The sequence below is a fragment of the Pithys albifrons genome, chromosome 3, assembly GCF_047495875.1.
Source record: "Pithys albifrons albifrons isolate INPA30051 chromosome 3, PitAlb_v1, whole genome shotgun sequence".
In the NCBI taxonomy this organism is placed as follows: Eukaryota; Metazoa; Chordata; class Aves; order Passeriformes; family Thamnophilidae; genus Pithys; species Pithys albifrons.
In genome coordinates, this window is record NC_092460.1 from 32,456,386 (window position 1) to 32,476,738 (window position 20,353).

Genomic DNA, 20,353 nt, shown 5'->3' on the forward strand with positions numbered 1-20,353 from the left:
TCAGTGCCTGTCCCTCCACTTCCCTTCACAAGGAAGCTGTAACTGCAATGAGGTCTCCCCTCAGTCTCCTCTTCTCCAGGGTGAACAAACCAAGTGACCTCAGCTGCTCCTCCTGCAGCTTCCCCTCTAGACCCTTCACCATCTTCATTGCCCTCCTTTGGACACTCTCTAATAGCTTAATATCTGGTGCCCAAAACTGCACACAGTTGGTGCATATGACAAGTACTTTCCTCATTATCTAACTAAATCCACAGGCCATGGATGCTCACATACAAGGAGGGGTGGCAGGTCTGGAGGGTGTCATGAGTACACATGGAAGAGCATGCTTCAGTTCATGTGTTGGCAGTAGGATTGTCCTCTCTCTTCTCTTTATTCCACAGCGCCTTGTCTCCATGAATATGCCACTGAACAGCGATGGGACTGTCATGTTCAATGCCACTCTCTTTGCTTTGGTCAGAACAGCACTGAGGATCAAGACAGAAGGTAAGAAGCTTGCTGACTGCAAGGGTACAGAGGTAGCTGAGCAATGTTCACATTGGAATAAACCAATAAGGACATCTTGTGCAAAATGATCCAAATTACTCGTCTGCAGCACACGCAACAAAAAGCAATGTAAAGAGGTTTGGAGGAATAGTAACTTCTGGGAAAGCACAGTGTTTCTCAGGACCTAGAAAGCTGGTGCTTCCCATGGTATCATCTAAAATTACTGATCACATTCTTCACAATGGTCTGAAAGTTTAAAGTTTTAGATCAGTGTCTTCTCAAACAGCAGCTGGGGAATGATGAAAGGTGAAGAAGCCTCCTCCTTTGTACACTGTCTGCAGAGCTGGGCTGCTTTTTAGCTGCTGTCACCACTGATCTTCCAGTCCAAGGGAGGCAAAAGAGCTTGGACTCAAGGGTCTCATCTTACTGAAACTCCTCCTGCCTTCCATTAGCATGAGTTAACATTACATTGTAGGAACAGCAGTGTTGTAAAGACGGATGAGAAGCAAAGGGATTGTTAAAAGCTTTGCACAGACAGTAGCTATAGTTGAGGAAAGGAGACAAGATTTTGAGCTCAGCTTGTTGTCTTTGTTGTACTCTGTCACCTGCTGTAATGAAAGATACTGGTCCTGAGTCAAAAATTGGCTTCACGTATTAATAAGATGCTTTAAAAGTGTGTGTAGGTCTGTGCTTCACAACTAAAAACCTCTGCCTTAGTAATGGCTGCATTACATCTCAGGTGTGGGAAAGCAGAGGCCAGCAGAACCCTAGCTTACTCTGCCAGGATTACACACAGCTGAGACAAAAAACAGTGGTAAAATTAAAAAAATATATTAAGGCCTTGAATGTTGTGCTAAACAGAATTTGACTGTAGTGAAAGAGGCTCTTCTGAAGAAAAGTCACCTGCAACCCCTGTAAGACATCTTGGGAACAGCACCTTTAGGGGGATAAGAAACTGGTTGTGTGCACCTAGAGAGAGAAGAGAGCTTCAAATATAAGGTGTTTGAATGTACATATATCAAGAAATAAAACTGAAGGTGACTCATTTGGAAGGAGATGGTTATCTAAAAGGAAAAGATATAATAAAGCAAATCTTCTTCACTCACTCTCACAGGAGTAATGTGGCTTAATTAATGTCTCGTTTAACTCAGAGCTCCTTGGAGGAACACGTAAAGTCCAAGTTCAGACAGTTACATACCAGGCTTGCTATAGCCTATGCTGTTCTTCAGAAAATAAACATATACATTCTGGGGCAGTCCTTTGAGATGAATAGCAGAAGTCACACACTTGCCCCAGTGCCTTGTCAGAGCACTGTGTACTCTCTTCAAGGCAGACTCTTGGTACAATGCGAAGAGTTTAATATCTGCTGGGAGGCAGGGATTGCAATAGTTAGTTCTTGAGAAGTGCGCAAGCAGTCATAGGTCTTCAGATTTTCAGATGCATCTCCACCAGCAGCTATTTGTGTTCCTCAAGGTGTACTTTCACATTAGTTCATTATATTCTCATTATATTTGACATTCACTGGATCTCAATTAAAATCTGAAGTGTTAGAAGTATTGTTGTTTTTTGGGATGAGGTAGCACCATGGAGCTGTTGTTTCTGGCTGTTGCACACTATCAGTCAGTAACTGTCACCTTCCTACCCAGAGATGACTATGTATATTTAGGAAGAAGAGCTCTTGCTGTGAGGGGGCTTCAGTAATGGTCAGAGCATCTCTTGGCCCAAAACTTTGCACTACTGAAAAAGCTCTGATATTTTCCTCCTGAGATTGCTATGCCAGACATGAAATTGCTTCTCTGCAGGGTCTGCTTAGTTCCTGTCTCTGATGATTTTCACCCTGCAGGTAACCTGGAGCAAGCCAATGAAGAGCTGAGAGCAATAATTAAGAAAATCTGGAAGCGGACCAGTATGAAGCTGCTGGACCAGGTGGTGCCTCCTGCAGGTGGTGAGTGCAGAATCTTGTCCCAGTCTCTGAATCTCTCTGTTTTTTTCTCCCAGCTGTCATGTCCTACTGTACTTTGTGATCATCAGGTGGAATATGGGGGACCGGCTCTTTTCTACAACCTGTTAACTGTATTTCATAAGGCTGAAATTTTTTCTGCCTATCCTATCATGAATATCTGGTTCTAATTGCTGAGAAACCAGGGAAAGAAGAAAAGTGAATATATAGTAGTTAGTGAGTGCATGGGCAATCCCATGTGGCCTTCACTGACCTTCCAGGTGTCTCTGTGGGCTAAGGCGCAAAACAGCACTTGGCAGTCAGTCAACAGGCACAGCCAGGTCCTGAACCTTGCTGTGAACCTTGTTCAGCCTGCTCTGAAGTCATTGGACCATGTTTTATAAAATTTCTAGTAGATCTGGAGAAGGGAGGAGAGTTATTTGGAAAAAAACTTAGTGCACATTTTGGCTGACTGACAGTTTTTACTCAGTGAGAATGCAGCAATTACTGCATTTCAGGGTAGAGGAGATAATTTCTCTCCTCTCACATCTACATTAGGAACAAGCAGACAGAATTTCAGTGCAGAGAAGGGACAGGTCAGGTCTGGGATGGATGATCAGTCAGATACTTCTGGTGAGCCCAGACTCTGAGTAGGTATTACCTGAGGCTGTCAGAAGACAGCAGCATGCTTTGACCCAGACTGGGAGGCTGCTGCTGCTGTGAGATCCTTTGTGGTTAACCAATGCCAAAGGCTGCAAAGGTTAGACATACTTCCCCATAAAGAATGTACATCCAGAGGTGTGTAGCTATAGGGGTTCTCTGCCAGCAGAGACCATCTATCCAAATGCCACATGCACCTCTCCTGTGACTGCTTACAGCAAGCTCTGGTCGTGGAGCAATCCCTTCCTTCAACTCTGTGTCCTGGTGCCATGAAAAGCAGGCACGTACTGCAGTGCCCGGTGTTTCTGCTGCAAACACAAGGCTCACATTAGCACACACACTTTTAAAATCAATTGCTTATTTAATTTATGTTTGAATACCCCTTTGCAGATGACGAGGTGACAGTCGGGAAGTTCTACGCCACTTTCCTGATTCAGGAGTATTTCCGGAAGTTCAAGAAGCGCAAAGAGCAGGGGCTGGTGGGAAAGCCCTCCCAGCGCAATGCACTCTCCTTACAGGTGACAGGCGGGCACAGAACACACAGGGGTGGTACAGTAGAGTCAGGTGACCCCATTTCCCTCCTAACCATTCCGGGGGATGGATTGGGCTATCCCTACTGGAAAGGACCCACTGAATTACCACACCACTCCTTTTGGATAAATATGTGTGTGCCATGGGCCCACATCCCTTAGCTCTGGAAATGGAAGGCACAAGTGAGCTATAACCACAGTTTCTCAATCTGCTGATAATATTTGAAACTTGAGCTCCTTTCAGAAAACTGGCATGAAGGGTCCTACAGACATTTGCTCAATCCCACATATATTCCACCCTTTCTGAAGGTAGTCACTATAACAGGGTCAGGGAGACCATATTGCCACAAGGCAAAATCAGTTAAAAAACAAAAAGCATGCCTGGATGCTGAGGCCATCCAATGGACAGGGCATCAGGCTCTAAGAACTGAGATCTGTTCACCTCTTTGTACATGTTCACTAGGTGGATTACCAGGCTGTGCGAAAGAATGTGAAAGTCCCATTGACTGTACAAGCAGCACCATTTATGCCCCTTGAGGGTACAGTGAGGAAGAAGGGTGACTCTGGAGTTTCAGCAAGTTAAAAAGTGCTGTGGTGTGTGCACAAATACAGACTGAGGTCTCAGGGTACCCACAGCTTACTGCCCTGGATGGACTCCTTGGAACAGATTCCAATCACTGAGGGGTTTGAGGACTGGCCAGGTCCAGATGCCAGTAGTTATTAAATCCATATTTAAGCTGCTGATTAAAAAGAGATTTTCAAAGGCACCAGAGTATATGGTTCAGCTGGAACTGTGAGTGCTCAAGGGCTTCTGGTTGTGGATCTGAGAATGCAGAGTTGAAAGCACACAGACCAGCTTAGTGGAGCCTGTGGATTTATGTCTGCGTCCTGTTGTGATGAAGCCAGGGGACTAGCAACAAACATTCCTGGCTCATATTGCTAGGAGTTTCTCCCTCTCTAAGCTGGAGATGAAAGAACAGAATTTGCTGGTGTTTTTCTGGGAACTGGGGATTCTATGTTAAGTCAAAGGGCTTCACAGAGCTTAGGGATATGGCAGTGCTGTTATTTCTCCCACATCCACTCGGAGATATGAAGCTCTACAGTTTGCTGTTTTGCAGGCTGGTCTGCGCACGCTCCACGACATTGGGCCAGAGATCCGACGCGCAATTTCTGGAGACCTGACAGCTGAAGAAGAGTTAGATAAGGCCATGAAAGAAGCTGTTTCTGCCGCCTCTGAAGATGATATCTTCCGGGTAGGTGCTGAACAAGTTTGAGAGCCGAGACTAGAGCAGTAGCTGAGCTCAGAGTGCTACATTCCCTTTTATTCATTCTGCATTTCATCTGGGTCCTCCTCCTTGTTTTGTAGGTCCTACTAGAAAGCACAGTAGTGGGCCTACAGTACCACGTGCTGAGATGTTTGCACAGTTTTATCCCAATTTCTTCTCTCTTTGTCTCAAAGGAAACTTTTCAGTGGTAGTTTCCCACATAAAATCTAAATTAAAGAACAGATCAGTTCAGCCATCTTACAGTCTGTAGAGCAGCAGCCAGGCATACCTTAGTGTTTTGTCCCCTCCTTTCTATAACACAAGTAGCATCCTTCCAAAAAGTACACCAAAATCCAAGAGAACTCCTGTAGAAGGAGGAAATTTTCTGACCAAGTTACCTTAATCTTTTCTTTCTTACTTCATTCCTATTTCATGTCCTCTGGTAACCTTTCATCTCCTTTGACATTTTCCTTCTTTTCTTACAGGAAGATGCTGTCAGTCCTTTCCATTACTCATCATCTAAACAATACATCACTGCCTCATTAAATTTTTTTTTTCATTTTTTCCTCTGGTTGATTAATAGTTTCTGGTGCTCTTCTCAAATTCCCTCTCATGTCTAAATGATCCTTCAGAAATGCACTGGGAAAATCAGGCAGCAGCTACCTGGTTCTTGCATCCATACCCTGTCCTGTACTTCCAGGACTGGTGGGAGGTGTAGAGACACCTTTGCCTCACCTATACATGTAGCCAGTCCTCTAAAATATCACAGTAAGCTAAAGCCTTCACAGCCTGTGTCCACACACTGCCTTCTGGAATAGAGAACACCAGTGCCATCATGAACACTTCGGTCCTCACTTCTGTTTTTTCTCAAGAACAGGCTAAGCAGGAAACACCAGGGACCTTGCCTATCTTCTCACTCACAAAGGGAAATTCATTTCTGTTTTTCTGACAGAGAGCTGGAGGCTTGTTTGGAAACCATGTCAGCTATTACCAAAGTGATGGCAGGAGTGCATTCCCCCAGACATTTACCACCCAGCGACCTCTGCACATCAATAAGTCTGGCAACAACCATGGAGATACTGAATCTCCATCTCATGAGAAGCTGGTGGACTCCACCTTCACTCCCAGCAGCTACTCATCTTCAGGTTCCAATGCCAACATCAACAATGCCAACAACACTGCCTTGTGCCGCTTCCCCAGCCCACCCACCTACCCCAGCACCGTCAGCACAGTGGAAGGCCATGGGACCCCCTTGTCACCCACGATATGTGTGCAGGAGGCTCCTTGGAAACTACCATCCAAAAGGTAAGTTTCACAGCGGAGTGAGTCAAGGGATTGGGTATAGGAATGTGCATGCAAACACCAGAGCACTGCTGCCCAGCTGAAGTCACCCTTCAGGCATTGCCCACCCTGCAGCCTGGATTGAGCCTTCTGATTCTCCACTTGTGCCAAAGCCCACAGTGCATCAGTTGAGCACTGCAAACTCACATGATTTCTTTGGGCTTTATTATGAAGAAATCTTTGTAAGAACCAAAAGGAGCCTTATTTATCCCTCCTTCACCACAGGGAGGGGTATTATCAACCAGTAACCGAAGGAGACTGCAATTCATTTCTTGATCACCCAGTAGGGAGCTTTGTGGAAGTCAATGGTTTTTCATTCACTGGGTCACATCAGTACAGAGATCGCCAAGGGCACTCTGGGAGGAGGGAGGCGAGGTTTTCAGAAATGTAGTCCTGTGCAATGCAAAGAAAATCCCCTTCTCTGGACAGTTCTCAGACTCTCTATACACAAGTGGCTAATGTGAAAGGAGTATCATTTTTATCAATAGGGATTTTTTTTAACCCTTTTAGTAACAGCAGGATGGAGCTAGATTTTTTTTTTCAGTGCAATAAGTGGAGAGTGTGAAAACGTGGGCAAATGCTGCCACTGGAAAGGACAGAACAGAACAGTAAAACAGAGGAAATTGAGTGGGTGCAGAATTGCCCAAGAAAGAGTCCCAGGGTTTTTCTATTTCATGCCTTCCGGAGGGAGGCCAAAGGAGTTGCACAACACATGTTACCATGTGCCCTTCTCCTTTGCTGACTTGTGTTGATGTGACACTGCTAACATGGTGTTCTTTTCTCTCCTTGCTTCCCTGGGCACCTTCCTTGAATTAGGACGCATTACTACGAATCACTGGGACGGTATGTGTTCTCCATAATGTCTAATGCTGTCTGGGTGTAAGACTCATTGTTCATCCTATTGAAAATCCAAATTTCCATTAATGCTGAATATGAGCTCTTCATTTTGGTGTCAGTAGGGCTGAAAAAGGGGTAATGATCACCATGACAGCTCCAGAAAATGCTCCTAACTCAGGGTAGGTGGTGACACATGGACAGTTTCTAGCTGTTTTCTAGGTTTGGGGTTTTTTTAGTTTCTAACTGGGCTCACACATCTACACACTCTCTGCTCACAGAATGGTGAAGTATGCCCTGGCATGTTCATACAAAAATTCTGTATGGTTTCGGTTAAACAGAGACTGTTGAACAGGAGGAGCTACCGTGTAGTGATTTTTTGCCCTGTGCACCCTAGCAGTTTTACTTGACCCCCATGTCAGGAGGAAGGTCACTCCAACACTGCCATACAGGCTCTCTTATACCACACATACTCACATTTTTCTCAATGCTTTTTGCTTAAACTGGATGAGCTCTGGTCCCTGAAAGATGAAAAAAAAGCTGCCACACTGCTCTCTTCTGCAAAGGCTAGTGAGAAACTGACATTGTCTTCAATACCTCCAAAATTCAAGCTACCTTCAGATTTTACTTTACTCCTTAGAAAACACAAAATCCAAATGAAGTGAAATATGAATGCTGAAATGGGAAACAGAGGGACAGAGAGGAGGCAAGCAGGGAATTAAGGGCTGTCACATCTAAGGGTCTGAACAGATCCTAGTGAATTCAGTAGAAGCACTCTTCAGTTAGTGATGAGAAAAAAGGGACCAGAGGTGGAAAAGACAGTAAGGAACAAGAGTGTGAACAGGAGGCAGAGGGCAGCGATGGCTCAGAGTAAGGGATTTAGGAGGCAGAGACCAGACATCACAGAGCTGAGAGGGTTACTGTGAGTGTCTAGGAGGCTTCTCCGAAATCCATAACCAAGGTTTTTGCAACAAGAGCCCATCTCTGATTTTACTTGGAATTCAGTGAGGCATATCTTTGGAAATGTGGTCAGTGTGATGTGCACACTAATAGAGGACATGTCACAAATGACAATAATTTGTTTACAGTATTGTTCAGCATTGATTTAAAAAACTCATCCTCTGACAGAGGACACTGACAAAGGTTGTTGACTTGTATTTGTGAACTCTATAGCTCTATTCAGTCATTGATTTTTCTATGATGGCTCTTCAGCATTATAATAAACTGAGACAGATGGAGCCTGCCATTTTTCTCTTTATAACAGGTTGTCTTTACCATCTCCATATCTTGACTTGTCTTTTTTGCTCATTAGCTCCAGTTCCAGAGACAGCCAGCTGGCAATTGTTTGCCAAGAGGAAGTGTCTCAGGATGAGACTTATGATGAAAATTTGAATGAAGACATTGAGTACTGTAGTGAACCAAGTCTGCTCTCTACCGAAATGTGAGCTTTGCAGCTTTAGTCAAGGTGTTTGGGTGGTTCTTGAATTTGGGAGAGGTGGGAAGAGGTGACCTGTTTCTACAAAAATTTCAGTTTATGGAATAAGGTCAGACAATTTTAGTCAGATGACTCAAATATCAGAAAATAATTTTTAAAAAAAACAAACATAACCTGCAGTTCAGCCCTAGAAGTAACATTGAAAAGGATATATTTCACCTAGGATTTTCCTTCTTTGAGTGAGACATCTGGATCTGCAGGGCCTTCTTCCACACTCATTTCTATCACGTGATGCTCCCAAATCTCACTTTTAGAGGGGTTCTCTGTCTCATGGTTGTTACTGCCCCTGGACCAGTTATAGCCTGAAGCTAGCTCACTATTGCAACCTTTTGCTAGCATGATCTTCCTGGCTTCCTTGCTGGAAGAGAGGTTATTCTGTCCAATACCAGCCACTTTTCTAAATCCTTCTATTCCCCTTTCCAGGCTTGCATACCAAGATGATGAAAACAGACAACTCACTCCACCAGAAAACAGCAAAGCAGAGGACACCCGGCACTCTCCGAAGAAAGGGTTTCTGTGCTCCTCAGCACTAGGTAACCTCCCAGCTGTGCTCTCCTCTGCCTTGATGGAGTTCCCACATCTGGGGAATCCCAGCATGTGTGGGCAGAGGGGTTGCTGTTTGCTGCATTTAGCTCCTGAAACCAGGAATCCCCCCGACGTGTAGATGGTCCTCATGACTCTACTGACTTTATGCTCAGTCAGTAGATGAACCTGTGACTGTTTGGGTAGTCCATATAACCTGTTTGATTAAGCCTGCCTGTGAATTATGGAAGTTTATTTGAGCACTGTAGACTCTCCGAACAGTCACCAGGGAGTCACCAAAGGGTCTGACCCTCAGTGTATGGTGGTCTGTGTTTGTTCAGCAAGGAGAGGTTATCTCTGTTCTCTGCTACCAGGAAAACAGTGGATTTCCAATTAAGTTTGTACAACACAAATTTGCTGTCTGTTCTGACTGTACCTGGAGATTCTCAAGTCCTTGAGCCTGTAGACTACACTGTCAGGTGAAATCCATTAATTACAAGATTTTATGAAAGTATCAAGACAAATGTAAGAGTCTGTAAGAAAATGAACTCCTCTACAATATTTTTCAGCCTTTTTCCTGAGTATTGGTGTGGACAAAAAGGACATTGGATGGAGAAACTAAAAAGAATCATGTATATCAAATATATTCTTACAAAATAACAGTGACAGACTAGGTAGTGTAATGTTTAAAGTGACGCCACTGAGTCTTCACTCAAATTCTTGTACAAATGAGTGTTCTAAAAGCATTTACTTTATTTTAAATCTTAAAATATTAGGCAGTGACAATTCCTGTCTGTAAGGCAATCAGTCCTTGATGCATTGCTTTATAACTACATTCTAGTGAATATTTATACAGTGATGTCAGTGAAATGTTATAACACATTTTCTCCAACCCCTGAGAGGGCTTTGTCTCAACAAATCAATATTATAAATACCTCCTATTTTCAGAATTCTGATTTTCTTTCCTTCTTTGGAAAAATGTCAACAGTATCAAGAAGTCCACAAAATATTTTAATGTGCCATGCAGTGTGTCATGCATTAAATCTTTAATATTGGATTTATTTGCTATTCTTCAGAAGTAAAGCATGTGCACTCTTTCAGAAATATACTTTGCAGTACTTTTAAATTCTTCATAGGGAGAAGAATTCCTCATATTTAGAGAAGTAAAGTTTAATTTTATAGCAAGTAAACAATGCAAACTGTTTCAATGGTTCCCCCTAAAATCCTTTTTTTTTTCAAGAAGAAAAAAGCTTTTTTCTATTCCCTTCTTTCCAAATTTTGAAAATGCTTCATGTCTGTCTAAGTCACCTTCCATTCACCAGTAAATTCACCATTGATTAATTCACTTCCACTTGACCTTGCTATAGACACAGTCTCATAAACTGTGGTATGTCTGGCAGCTGAGGGACACAGATCACATGCCAGCAGGAGGCCAATGTCACCTGAGCAGCCTGATGTCCCCTTCTGTATGTGGTGTCCAGCCAGGCACAGCACCAGAGCCTCAGCTGCCATCATCAGTCCTGATGGAGACTTTGCCTGAAACAGAGGTCTGCTATGGAGGGAAATCAGCTGCATGTATTGTAAAAGGAAAAATAAAAATAATTGTTCAGAATTTTATCTGAAGGTAACATTGGTTGGTTCATGATGACTGACTGCTTTTTGCAAATACATATGCATTGGAAAGGGCAAGGTGTCAAGGGAAGTGGACAGAGCCAATGGAACTGCACTAAAGAAACCTGAAAACAGGTTACCTGTAGTGTACTATGAGTGATGGACACAGTTGTGTGTGATTGCTGTTTCAGGTCGAAGGGCATCTTTTCACTTAGAGTGTTTGAAAAGACAGAAAAACCAGGGCGTAGACATGTCACAGAAGACAGTTCTGCCTTTGCATCTGGTACATCATCAGGTAAGTGTTAATAACCACAGCAATGAAACTGAGACCCTGCCACCTGCAGTGCCCCACCAATGCACCCTAAACAACTTTTTAAAAACCCTTTGGGATAGTTTCTCACCCACAGCAAGGGTCCAGTTTTTAGAAATGAGATTTGCCATCATGCTCATTCCTGTTTTCAGGATTTTTATCATTCCCAGAAAATTGCTACAGGAACAGGTCCTTTGGAGTCAACAGAGTTACAATTTTCTGATGTCAATAAAAGAATAAAATATTATCTGAAAGATAAAAATAGCCACCCAAATTGCATGCTGCAGTACAATTACACTGGCTTTGATGGCAGTCTGCATATGAATAAAATGTGCAGAGTCTACTTTCATATTAATTAAAGGTAACCAGTAACTGTAATTAATCATTTTAAAACATAATCTGATTACATGTAATTAATCAGCTTCTTAAGCCCTTTGTAACCGTGTTTAGCAGCCTAGCAAATGTATGCTTAGGCATGTACCTAGATGATTAGCCAGCTGTCATACTTCAGAGTAGATTTGTGTCTTTTATTTTGATGATGCCACTTTGTCACCGTAAAAGAAACAGGTGCAGATGGTAGTGCCAGCCTTGCAAGTGTGGTGTCCTGCTCCCTGCAGTCCCCTGGGGCAGGGCAGAATGGCCTTACCACTTTTTTAGCCGCCACAGGGGCACAAAATGCCATGCAGCAGGGCTGGGAGAAGTGAGAAGCCAGAGCAGAGGAGTGAGAGGTGAGTGTGCCTGAGACTCCGTGGCTTTTCTCACCTCCACTCCCAGAGAGCTATCCTTTATAAAATTCTCGAGCTCCAGAAAGCAGTAGTCTGCAGAGAGTTACAGCTGTGGCAGGGACAACCAGAAAATGCCTTGGAGCAGGGAGGAGTGGGCAGGAAACAGCTTCCCACATCCAACACAGCAGCAACAGCCCTCCTGAGACTTCCTGCCCTCCCATGGCAGGCCAGGCAGAGGGAACAAATGCTTCCCACCCTCTCAGCCCACCCAGCTGAGAGAATCACCTCTCTCCAACCTGTACAAATAGGATGGAGCTACTTCACCCTTCCTCATCCCACCATGCAACGCCAAACTTAGAGGGATGGGGGTCTGTCCACCTGTGTGTCACTCAGTCAAGACTTAAAACAGGACCATAACAGTAGAAAAGTTGCCTCTGCTAAACGTAATGGATTTTGTTGCTGTGAATTTCCTTAAGAGGTATTCTCATGAAATACTCGTACATCACAATATGTAAATGTATGCAGCTGAAGCTCAAAGCAATCCCCCAGAGCTTCTCCCAGCTTCCTCAGCACCTTATATTTCTGACAAAACAAGTTGCAAAATTTCTGCCAACAAGTTGAAAAATTGGTTCTGTGGTTCTGCCTGACAGATCTACGTCTCTCCTTGAAGACCTGGCAGTTTAAGGGATGTACTGAGGCCATCATAGCCTGCAGGGCATGACTTACACAGAAGAATTTTTAAGGGCTTTCTTCCTCATTGAACTTTGATTGGAATCTGACATCTAATTCCTGGAAAAATCTTGGTGAACCCTGTTGGTGACTAATAATTAATTCTTTTGTTCATCTATCACTAAAGTCGTCACCATAGCATAGTTACCTGTTCCCAAGAATTTCAGTGGCAGATGGACTGAGCTTCATTTAACATGAGATAGTTTAAAGTCAGCTCTCTAGTTTCAATTGGTCAGTTCAGTCTCACTGTGGTCAACAGCGGGAAGGAGCATCTCCAAAGGGCAAGTTTAACTCTTATGTAAGTCATGTCTTTCAGAACTCATTTTCAGAGAGAGCATTTTCAGGCATTTTGAAGAGACAGGAGGCTTGCCAGTGACTCTACACAGTTAGCTTAGACTTCAGATAGCTGAAAGTGGGTGAGACTAACCCCAGCCTGAACAAAGGGATTCTCTGCAAGACAGTCCATGTACTTTTGCATTTTCTATGCATTTATTTCATTGCTTATACAGGGCTGCACTGAGCTCTGTGAGATGAGCTTACAACTCTGACAGTATTGCTTATAGAACAAGGAAGCAGTCACTGTGAACAAGGCATCAGATCAGCTCTGTGCAACGTGGGGCTTCTTGAGAAATTTGTTCTAAAAGAAAGCTGGGTGACTCAGAGGTGGTGTGTATGATTACAGGAAGGACTGCATGGCTGAAAGTATAATCATCAGATATTGATCCTTCCACCAACAGCAGATGCCTTAAAATCCAGTGGTGGATTTAAAGTTATTGCCAGCTGCAGACACATGTAAAATTCACATCTGGTATCCATTCAGGTTCCTCAGTAGACACTTAGAGAAAACACAGCAACTGGCAATAAAAGCTCGCGGTGTGTGTGGTGGCAGTGATGGGAAAGTGGATTGCTGTATCACACAGTGGAATAGAGGTGGTGCCTCTGGCAAGGCAGTGGGGAGCAGGGCTGCATCCTTCCCGTCACTGCTGTAGCTCAAAGGCTGAAAAACTGCAGTTGTGAAAGTTTTCAGTCTGGTTCTTGGCACTGGCACAGGCTACACCACTTAAAGGAAAGCATGTGAAATGAGTCTGCAGCAAACACGCAAACCCATCAAGGAGCTGGCAGCTGTTTTCACAAGCTCGGGTAGTTTCTCCAGAACCAACTCCTTCCAGTCCTGCTGTTAAGAGCAAGCTCTCACTCACCTTGATCTTTCTCTGTCCACAGGCCTTAGCAGTGGCCGGCCTGAGTCCCCTCCTGCAGCGAAGCCATTCCCCCACCATGTTCTCCCGGCTGTGTGCTACGCCCCCCGCCACGCCCTACAACCGTGGCTGGCAGCAACAGACCATCCCGACCCTGCGCCTCGACGGGGCAGAGTCCACTGAGAAGCTCAACAGCAGCTTCCCGTCGGTGCACTGCGGCTCCCAGTACCCCGACAGCACCGGCTGCAGCAGCCCAAGGAGAGCCAGGCCGGTGTCCCTCACCGTCCCCAGCCAGACCGCCGGGACCAGCAGGCAGTTCCACGGCAGCGCCAGCAGCCTGGTCGAAGCGGTAAGACTGCAGAGTTATGGGGGACAGAAACAGCTAGAGACAGGGCCCTTGGCAGAGCAGGGGGATGGATATATCGCTGCCCACAATGCCAAGAGTAGGAGAGCTCATCTCCAAGAAGTATAAATGGGAGATGGACCTCTGGGAAAAATACAGCAGTAAAGAGGGTTGTGTTAGAGGTGTGACAGGGCTGACGATGCTGAATACTAACATATGTCTTTGTTTCTGATTCCCTACCTGCTCTTGAAGGTCTTGATTTCGGAAGGACTGATGCAGTTTGCTCAAGATCCAAAGTTCATTGAGGTCACAACCCAGGAGCTCGCAGACGCCTGCGACATGACGATAGAAGAGATGGAAAATGCAGCAGACAACATTCTCAATGGTAACAGCAAGCAGAGCCCCAATGGCAACCTCTTGCCTTTTGCTAACTGCAGGGACCCAGGGCAGGACAGTGCAGGAGAGGAAGAGGAAGAGGTGCAGAACCCGGATTGTAGAATAAGTCAGGAGGAGCTCAAGGACAGCAGGATTTATATCAGCAGCCTGTAGTTGCCAGGGCTGGAAGCGATGCTGGTTTTTTATTTGTTTCAATGTTCCTAATGGGTTTGTTTCAGAAGTGCCTCACTGTTCTCGTGACCTGGAGTAACCGGAACAGCGTTCTTCATTCATTTCTGTTGGGACGAGTCGCAGAGTTGGGTGGTGTAAGAAAGCTTTTCAGGAGCGGATATAACCCCAGCATGTGTCCATGAAGGAAGAGTGAGGAGGAGGAGGAAGAGGAGGAGAGCCAGCTCCTTCTTTTTTTCAGTCCCTGCACAAGGAACGACAACTGCCTCCAGAGCACGAAGGGGAACCTCAGCTTCCTGTGGATGGCCCTAGCCAAAAGGACCCTGCATCAAACGGGTGTCTTTCGACTTTGCTTGTAAAAATCATTTTGCACATGTTCTGTATGAGCCTCACCGTCTCCATAAAGCCAAGGCCCTTTGATTCGGAAGGGGAGGAAGACTTCTGCTGTGGATTCCCACACCGCGGAGGGGAGGAGGAAGCAGGAGAAGCCCATGAGAGCCCGAGGGGCAGGTGGCAGCGCTGCCCAGCCCTGCCCAGACTCCCCGGCAGCGTCTCTGCCAACCAATCCAAGCTCAGGCAGCCACTCCTGCCGGCCAATCGGAGCTCAAGCAGTCACTTGCCAGCCAATTGGAGCTCAGGCAGTCTCCTGCCAACCAATCAGAGCTCAGACAGCCAGCCATGCCAGCCAATGGGAGAGCTGGGTCTGTGGTGGGGTGGAGCTGACCTGCCCCACCCATGCTGAGGTGGTGATGGGCTTGTGTAGATCTCTTATTTTGCAGTTTGATATTTTCTTGAAAGCATGTTGCAGTTTTTATTTTTACTTTTTTCCTTTTTTTTTTCTGAGGGAGAAGGGAGTGTTTACAATGTTTTGTAATCACCTACCTTTTTGTTATGATTTATTTTCACCTTTGCAAATGTTAAGTTGGTTTGATCATGTTGTATTATTTAAACTGAGGGGTTTTTCTCCATTGAAATTTGGTAGAAGTATAAAGATAGACGAGTTTTACCAACCATTATGTACACCAAGAATTTGTAATTTTATTTACTAGCAACTGAAACCTTTTTTTGTTGTTGTTTTATAATTTAAAGATAGTAGGTAATGCACTTGATATAGTCTTGCACATTTGAGTGATTGATTTGGGTTCTTTTTAGTGCTAAGTATATCTGTGAGTGTGGGAGCAATACGGGGCGAGTGTGCGCGCGTGCGTGTGTGTGTAAGTGTGTGTGCAGCTCCACATCCTGCGTTAGCTGCAGGAGATCTGTATCTGGGGCCATTTGAATGCAAAAACAAACCACTGTCTCTGCTTCTGGAAAGGGAATCAGTAACTTTGCATTTTCTGTTCCACAAGATATGCAAAAACAATGCAATAATATTAATTTTAAAATAAAATTGTAAGTTGTGTTGGCATTAAAACTGTATAGAAAAAAAATTGCGGGGGTGGGGGAAAACTAAAAAGAAAACCCCAGAAGGCGTTACGCTTCCATATATTCTGTGTGATGTTTTATTGCATTGATAATGTTTCTGTTGAAGAAACCGTTATACTTGAATTCAGGTCAGTTTCAGTATTTTTCAAATATTTTTTTAAAATGAATTGCAATTGTGCCAAGCAAAGATAATGAATTGAATTAAGTTTGTTTAAAAAAAAAAGAAAAAAAGAATCACTTCTTGTATATTTTGCTGCATGTCAAGTGAATCATTTCGTATTTGGAATGTGCCAAGCTTTACCTTTGAACTTTTAAGTGCTTTTCTACGTGTGGTTGGGGAAGGGGGTACTATTTTTTTTTCCTTTTTTAATTTGTACAATGAACAAAGTGTACCTGGTGTAACTATTCTGCAATCCACTGACAGGTTGAACGTTACTGATTTTGCATATCTTGTGTTCATTTTCCTTCTTCCTCACTCCCTTTTAACATGCACGATGACTTTATTGGTAGAGAATCTTTCTTCCCGAGACTGGGACATTTTATTCAGGCTTTATTTTCTTTCCTTTTGCAGTTTCTCTAAAGGTCTCGTCCCACTCAAGGGTGGCAAGACCCCCAAGCTTATTTGGCAGATCCATCTTACATATTCAGCTGGCACCAGCAATTCAAAGAGCAGGGGGGCAAAATTTGCTTTCAATATTATTTTATTAGATAGCTGACCCTGCTGCATTATAGCAGGATGCTGGGATAAGAAATGCAAGAATCAGAGTAGTTAGCAAAGTAAAGTATCTAACTCTGGCCTGGACTGAAAGCAAAGGATAAGTGGGGGTGAGACCTCTGGATCTTTATTAGGAGAATTGCTGCAGTCTGGTCAAGATGCAGATGCTAAGTGACTTTTTTGGTGTTCTTATGCATGGTCTCAGTCCTCTTCCCAGACTTTAGTGGATGGATCAGATTCTAAGTCACAAAACATCTGACAGCATAGCATGTCCCAGACAGATTTCCTGACTAGTGAGTATAAAATTCTCTTGACTTTTCTCACACTGATACTTGGCTCTAACCCATGAGAGACGCTGAAAATGTCCAGACTACTGCTGTTTATTCTCCCTTCTCAAGACAGTTCACAAATTTACAGATCAGTTTTGTTAGGCAGTGTGATCTGATTCAGAGCTAAACTTTCATTCAAATCTTGAGCTTCTGTAGCTGTCCGAGAACAGCATTTATTGCATACATTGATTACATTATTTTTGTAATGCTCTTGTTTTTCATGCTGATTCTCTGGGGCATAAAGGAGAAATAGCAAAGGGTATTTTTGATTGCACTTTTTGAACCAGCCCAAGATACCTTCAAAAAACTCAAATATGTTAAAACTAGAGAAATATGAATCCATTTGTACAACCATCTGTCGTCAAAGTCGTAATTCAAGACTTCCCTAGAGAAAGTAACCAGTTGATGTCGGTCAGTCTCACCCTTTCCCTCCCTTGTGCCAGTATCAAGACAGGCACTCAAGTGTGTCTCCCTTTGAGTTTGCTGCTGCTAGTGCTGATATGCACCAAAGGTACTTGAAAGGAAAGAATGCTGTGCCTGGCAGTGAAAGGGCTCCCTATCTCATCTTTTTCCACTAGAAAGTCCATCTGACTCTCCCAGTGAGAGGCAGAAGGTCTTCTCCCCTCCTGACAAACAGAGTACTTACCTAAATCAGTAATGACAAAGGGCATTTTGGGTGCTTGGCAGCCCATGTCATCTTTGAGGACTTTTCTTAATGGGAAGAAAAATGGAGGAAAGGATTATGCCACACACATTCCTGGTGACAGCTACGACTCCCTCAGGGGTCAGAGCCTACAATGTCCAGGGGAAACTATTCTCTCCGAGGTCCTGTGGAGTGGAAAATGTATGGCTAGCAGAGAATGCAGGTGACTTTTGTGGTTTGAGGGAAAGGTGTTAAATTTAGTAATTGTTGGTGCCAGCTGTGCAAATTTCTCTTTCAGGGGAGGTCAGCATTTTTTTTTTCATTTGAGGTACTTCCAATGTGCACATTGTGACAGGCCTGAGCAAAGAGCTACTGCCTTGTTCAGCTGAGGTAGAATCTGGGGGACAGTGGGAAGGAGGGAGCAGATTTAGTTCCTAGAGTGTTTCCCTGTGTATGGGAGTGGACGGTGGGTACAATCACTGTGCTGTGGATGGAAGCTTTGAAGGAACTGATGGCTGAGGAGTGGCATGGAAGGAAAGGAAAGGATGGGGAAAAGAAAATGATCGGCTGTTTGCCTGAGCCTCTCTGACTTGCAAGAGTACACTGCAGACTAAAGACGTTTCTTCTAAAACAACAAACCTCCTCCCTGTATCACTCCTGCTCATTAGTCCAGACAGTACTGGGCCAGCCACACCGGGTGCATTTCTTTTTTTCTTCCTTATTTCTGTGTGGCTGATGTGATGGGAAAGAAAGTGGAACTCATGGTCCAGAGCCGGAATTTCGATATCCACAGACCTTTTGTGCATCATCTGCCTCTTCAGCTGGACATGTGGACGATGATGGTGTAGATGCTGCTGCTACTGCAGGGGTCCTGCCTGGTCTATGACCCTGCCCACCACACCCCAGCACAGAAGGACAGCCAGAGAGGCGCCATGTACAGAATCGCATCTATTTCTGCTTTGTTTTCTGACTCAGAACCCTGCCCCAATGACTACGACAACAATGACAACAACAACAACAAAAAAAGGGCAAATGCATTTTTTACATTTCTTGATAATTTCTAAAGCAATGTATCATTGCTTTCTTTAGACTGACGCCAATATAACAGTTGTATGGGTCTCAGCCAGGCTCCTGTGTCTTTTCTGCCTGATAGTTTCAGATTGCTGTATGAAAGGTATGCGCGTTTGCACACAGACACAACCATACAAGGTGATGGCACCACAAGCCCGTGGGGTTGTTCACCTGTGTCACAGATGAAGTTGGAGGCCTTGCTTTGTACATGTAGATGAGAAACCCCGACCCATTGATCCAGTGAGCTGCAGTGAAGCAGCCCTACTGACAGAGAACTGAGTGTCCTCCAATATATGCATGGACCTGTTGTGACTGTCCCCATGGCAGGGGCAGGGTGGGGGAGAGGAACACTCAATGGGGAATTTGGAGCACAACGAAGTTGGTAAAATGAGTAGAATCCAGCTGGGGGTTTCTGGTAGTGGTGAGATTTTATCAGTTCCCTTAATGAAAACTGTAGTGCATATAAAGAAAACATTCCAGGCCATCAGAAGCCCCAGATCCCATCTTGCTATCGTGAGGCTGGAGGGCAGTAGAGGCCATGGAGGTTGTACTGATGCACAGAATGGGGAAAACAGAACTGGGCCCTGAAAAATTTAATTATATTTTCCCCCCATTTATTTTCTTCTTCAAAGAGCAAGAAATATAATTCTTAATAGCTGCACAGGATTTCTTTTTTTCTTCTTTTGAATGTTGCAAAGTTTTTAAAGTTTTATTCTGGGTGAGCAAGCCCAGGGATCCAGAAGGTTTCCAATGGGATCTCAATCCATGGATCTTTTGCCTCTGTTCCTGCTTTGTTTCTGGACAGCTGAAATCACTACGGCCTTGCTGTTAGAGCAGCCTGAGGTGGGGTGGGTGAAGGCAGAAGCACAGCAAGACATGTGTCCTGTACTAAAAACAGATTGGGCTGACAGAGAAGTCAGTAGCATCACACTGGAATGGGAAAACAACCCTCTTCTGATACAAACTTCAGTGTTCTTGTTAAATCCTCCATTCTTCCTCTGCCCCTTATGGGGAACTTAGCTGTTAGCACTTGAACATAAAAACCAGGCCTTCTTTAGGGGCACAGGGCTCGAATCAGATGCCTAAATGTGGGTGTCCAGTGTCATTTGAGATACCCTACAGGGCTCTGCCGGGTCTGCAGCAGCCGGTTCAGAAAGGCACTACTCTGCCCCAGGTAGGGCTGGTGTCACAGCTACCAGCCCCAGTGTATGGCAGAGATCTCAGGTGGCATGAGACAATTAGGCAACTTTAGTCCCTTTCTAAAGGGCTAATTGACAGGGCAGCACTAATGAACTGATGTAATGAGAGAATCTTCATTAGCATTACCAAGGGCTTAGTTAGGTGGGATCAGGAGCTTGTCTGCACACTCCCATGCTCTTGTTTTGGTACCCCAAGTCAGGCACACAGCCTGATGTTCACAGCACTCTGCCAGCCACTTACGTCAGGTCAGGGTTAGCAGCTCCATCCCAGGCCCAGTGGAAAGGGGGCAAGCACAGCTAAGAATAGGCATTACTCCACCCAACAACAGATTTTCCTGCCAGGGTTCAAACAGCCCCTTTCCAAAGCTTTATGCTATTCAAGACAGACCCACAAACTCAGACACCATTTGCTAGCCTCGTAATT

At 44.5% G+C, this 20,353-nt stretch overlaps 1 protein-coding gene across 1 annotated transcript in view; it reads left to right on the forward strand.

Moving 5' to 3' along the window:
- Window positions 1-18,781, forward strand: part of LOC139669559 (voltage-dependent L-type calcium channel subunit alpha-1C) — a 412,800-nt gene extending 394,019 nt beyond the window's left edge. The window contains exons 37-47 of the mRNA XM_071550062.1: window positions 381-483; window positions 2,327-2,428; window positions 3,473-3,600; window positions 4,731-4,865; window positions 5,830-6,182; window positions 7,035-7,061; window positions 8,365-8,493; window positions 8,971-9,080; window positions 10,872-10,975; window positions 13,666-13,989; window positions 14,236-18,781. Coding sequence (XP_071406163.1) covers window positions 381-483; window positions 2,327-2,428; window positions 3,473-3,600; window positions 4,731-4,865; window positions 5,830-6,182; window positions 7,035-7,061; window positions 8,365-8,493; window positions 8,971-9,080; window positions 10,872-10,975; window positions 13,666-13,989; window positions 14,236-14,532 — 1,812 coding nt within the window. The 3' untranslated portion in view covers window positions 14,533-18,781. The remainder of the gene's footprint in view (window positions 1-380; window positions 484-2,326; window positions 2,429-3,472; window positions 3,601-4,730; window positions 4,866-5,829; window positions 6,183-7,034; window positions 7,062-8,364; window positions 8,494-8,970; window positions 9,081-10,871; window positions 10,976-13,665; window positions 13,990-14,235) is intronic.
- Window positions 18,782-20,353: the final 1,572 nt, after the last annotated feature.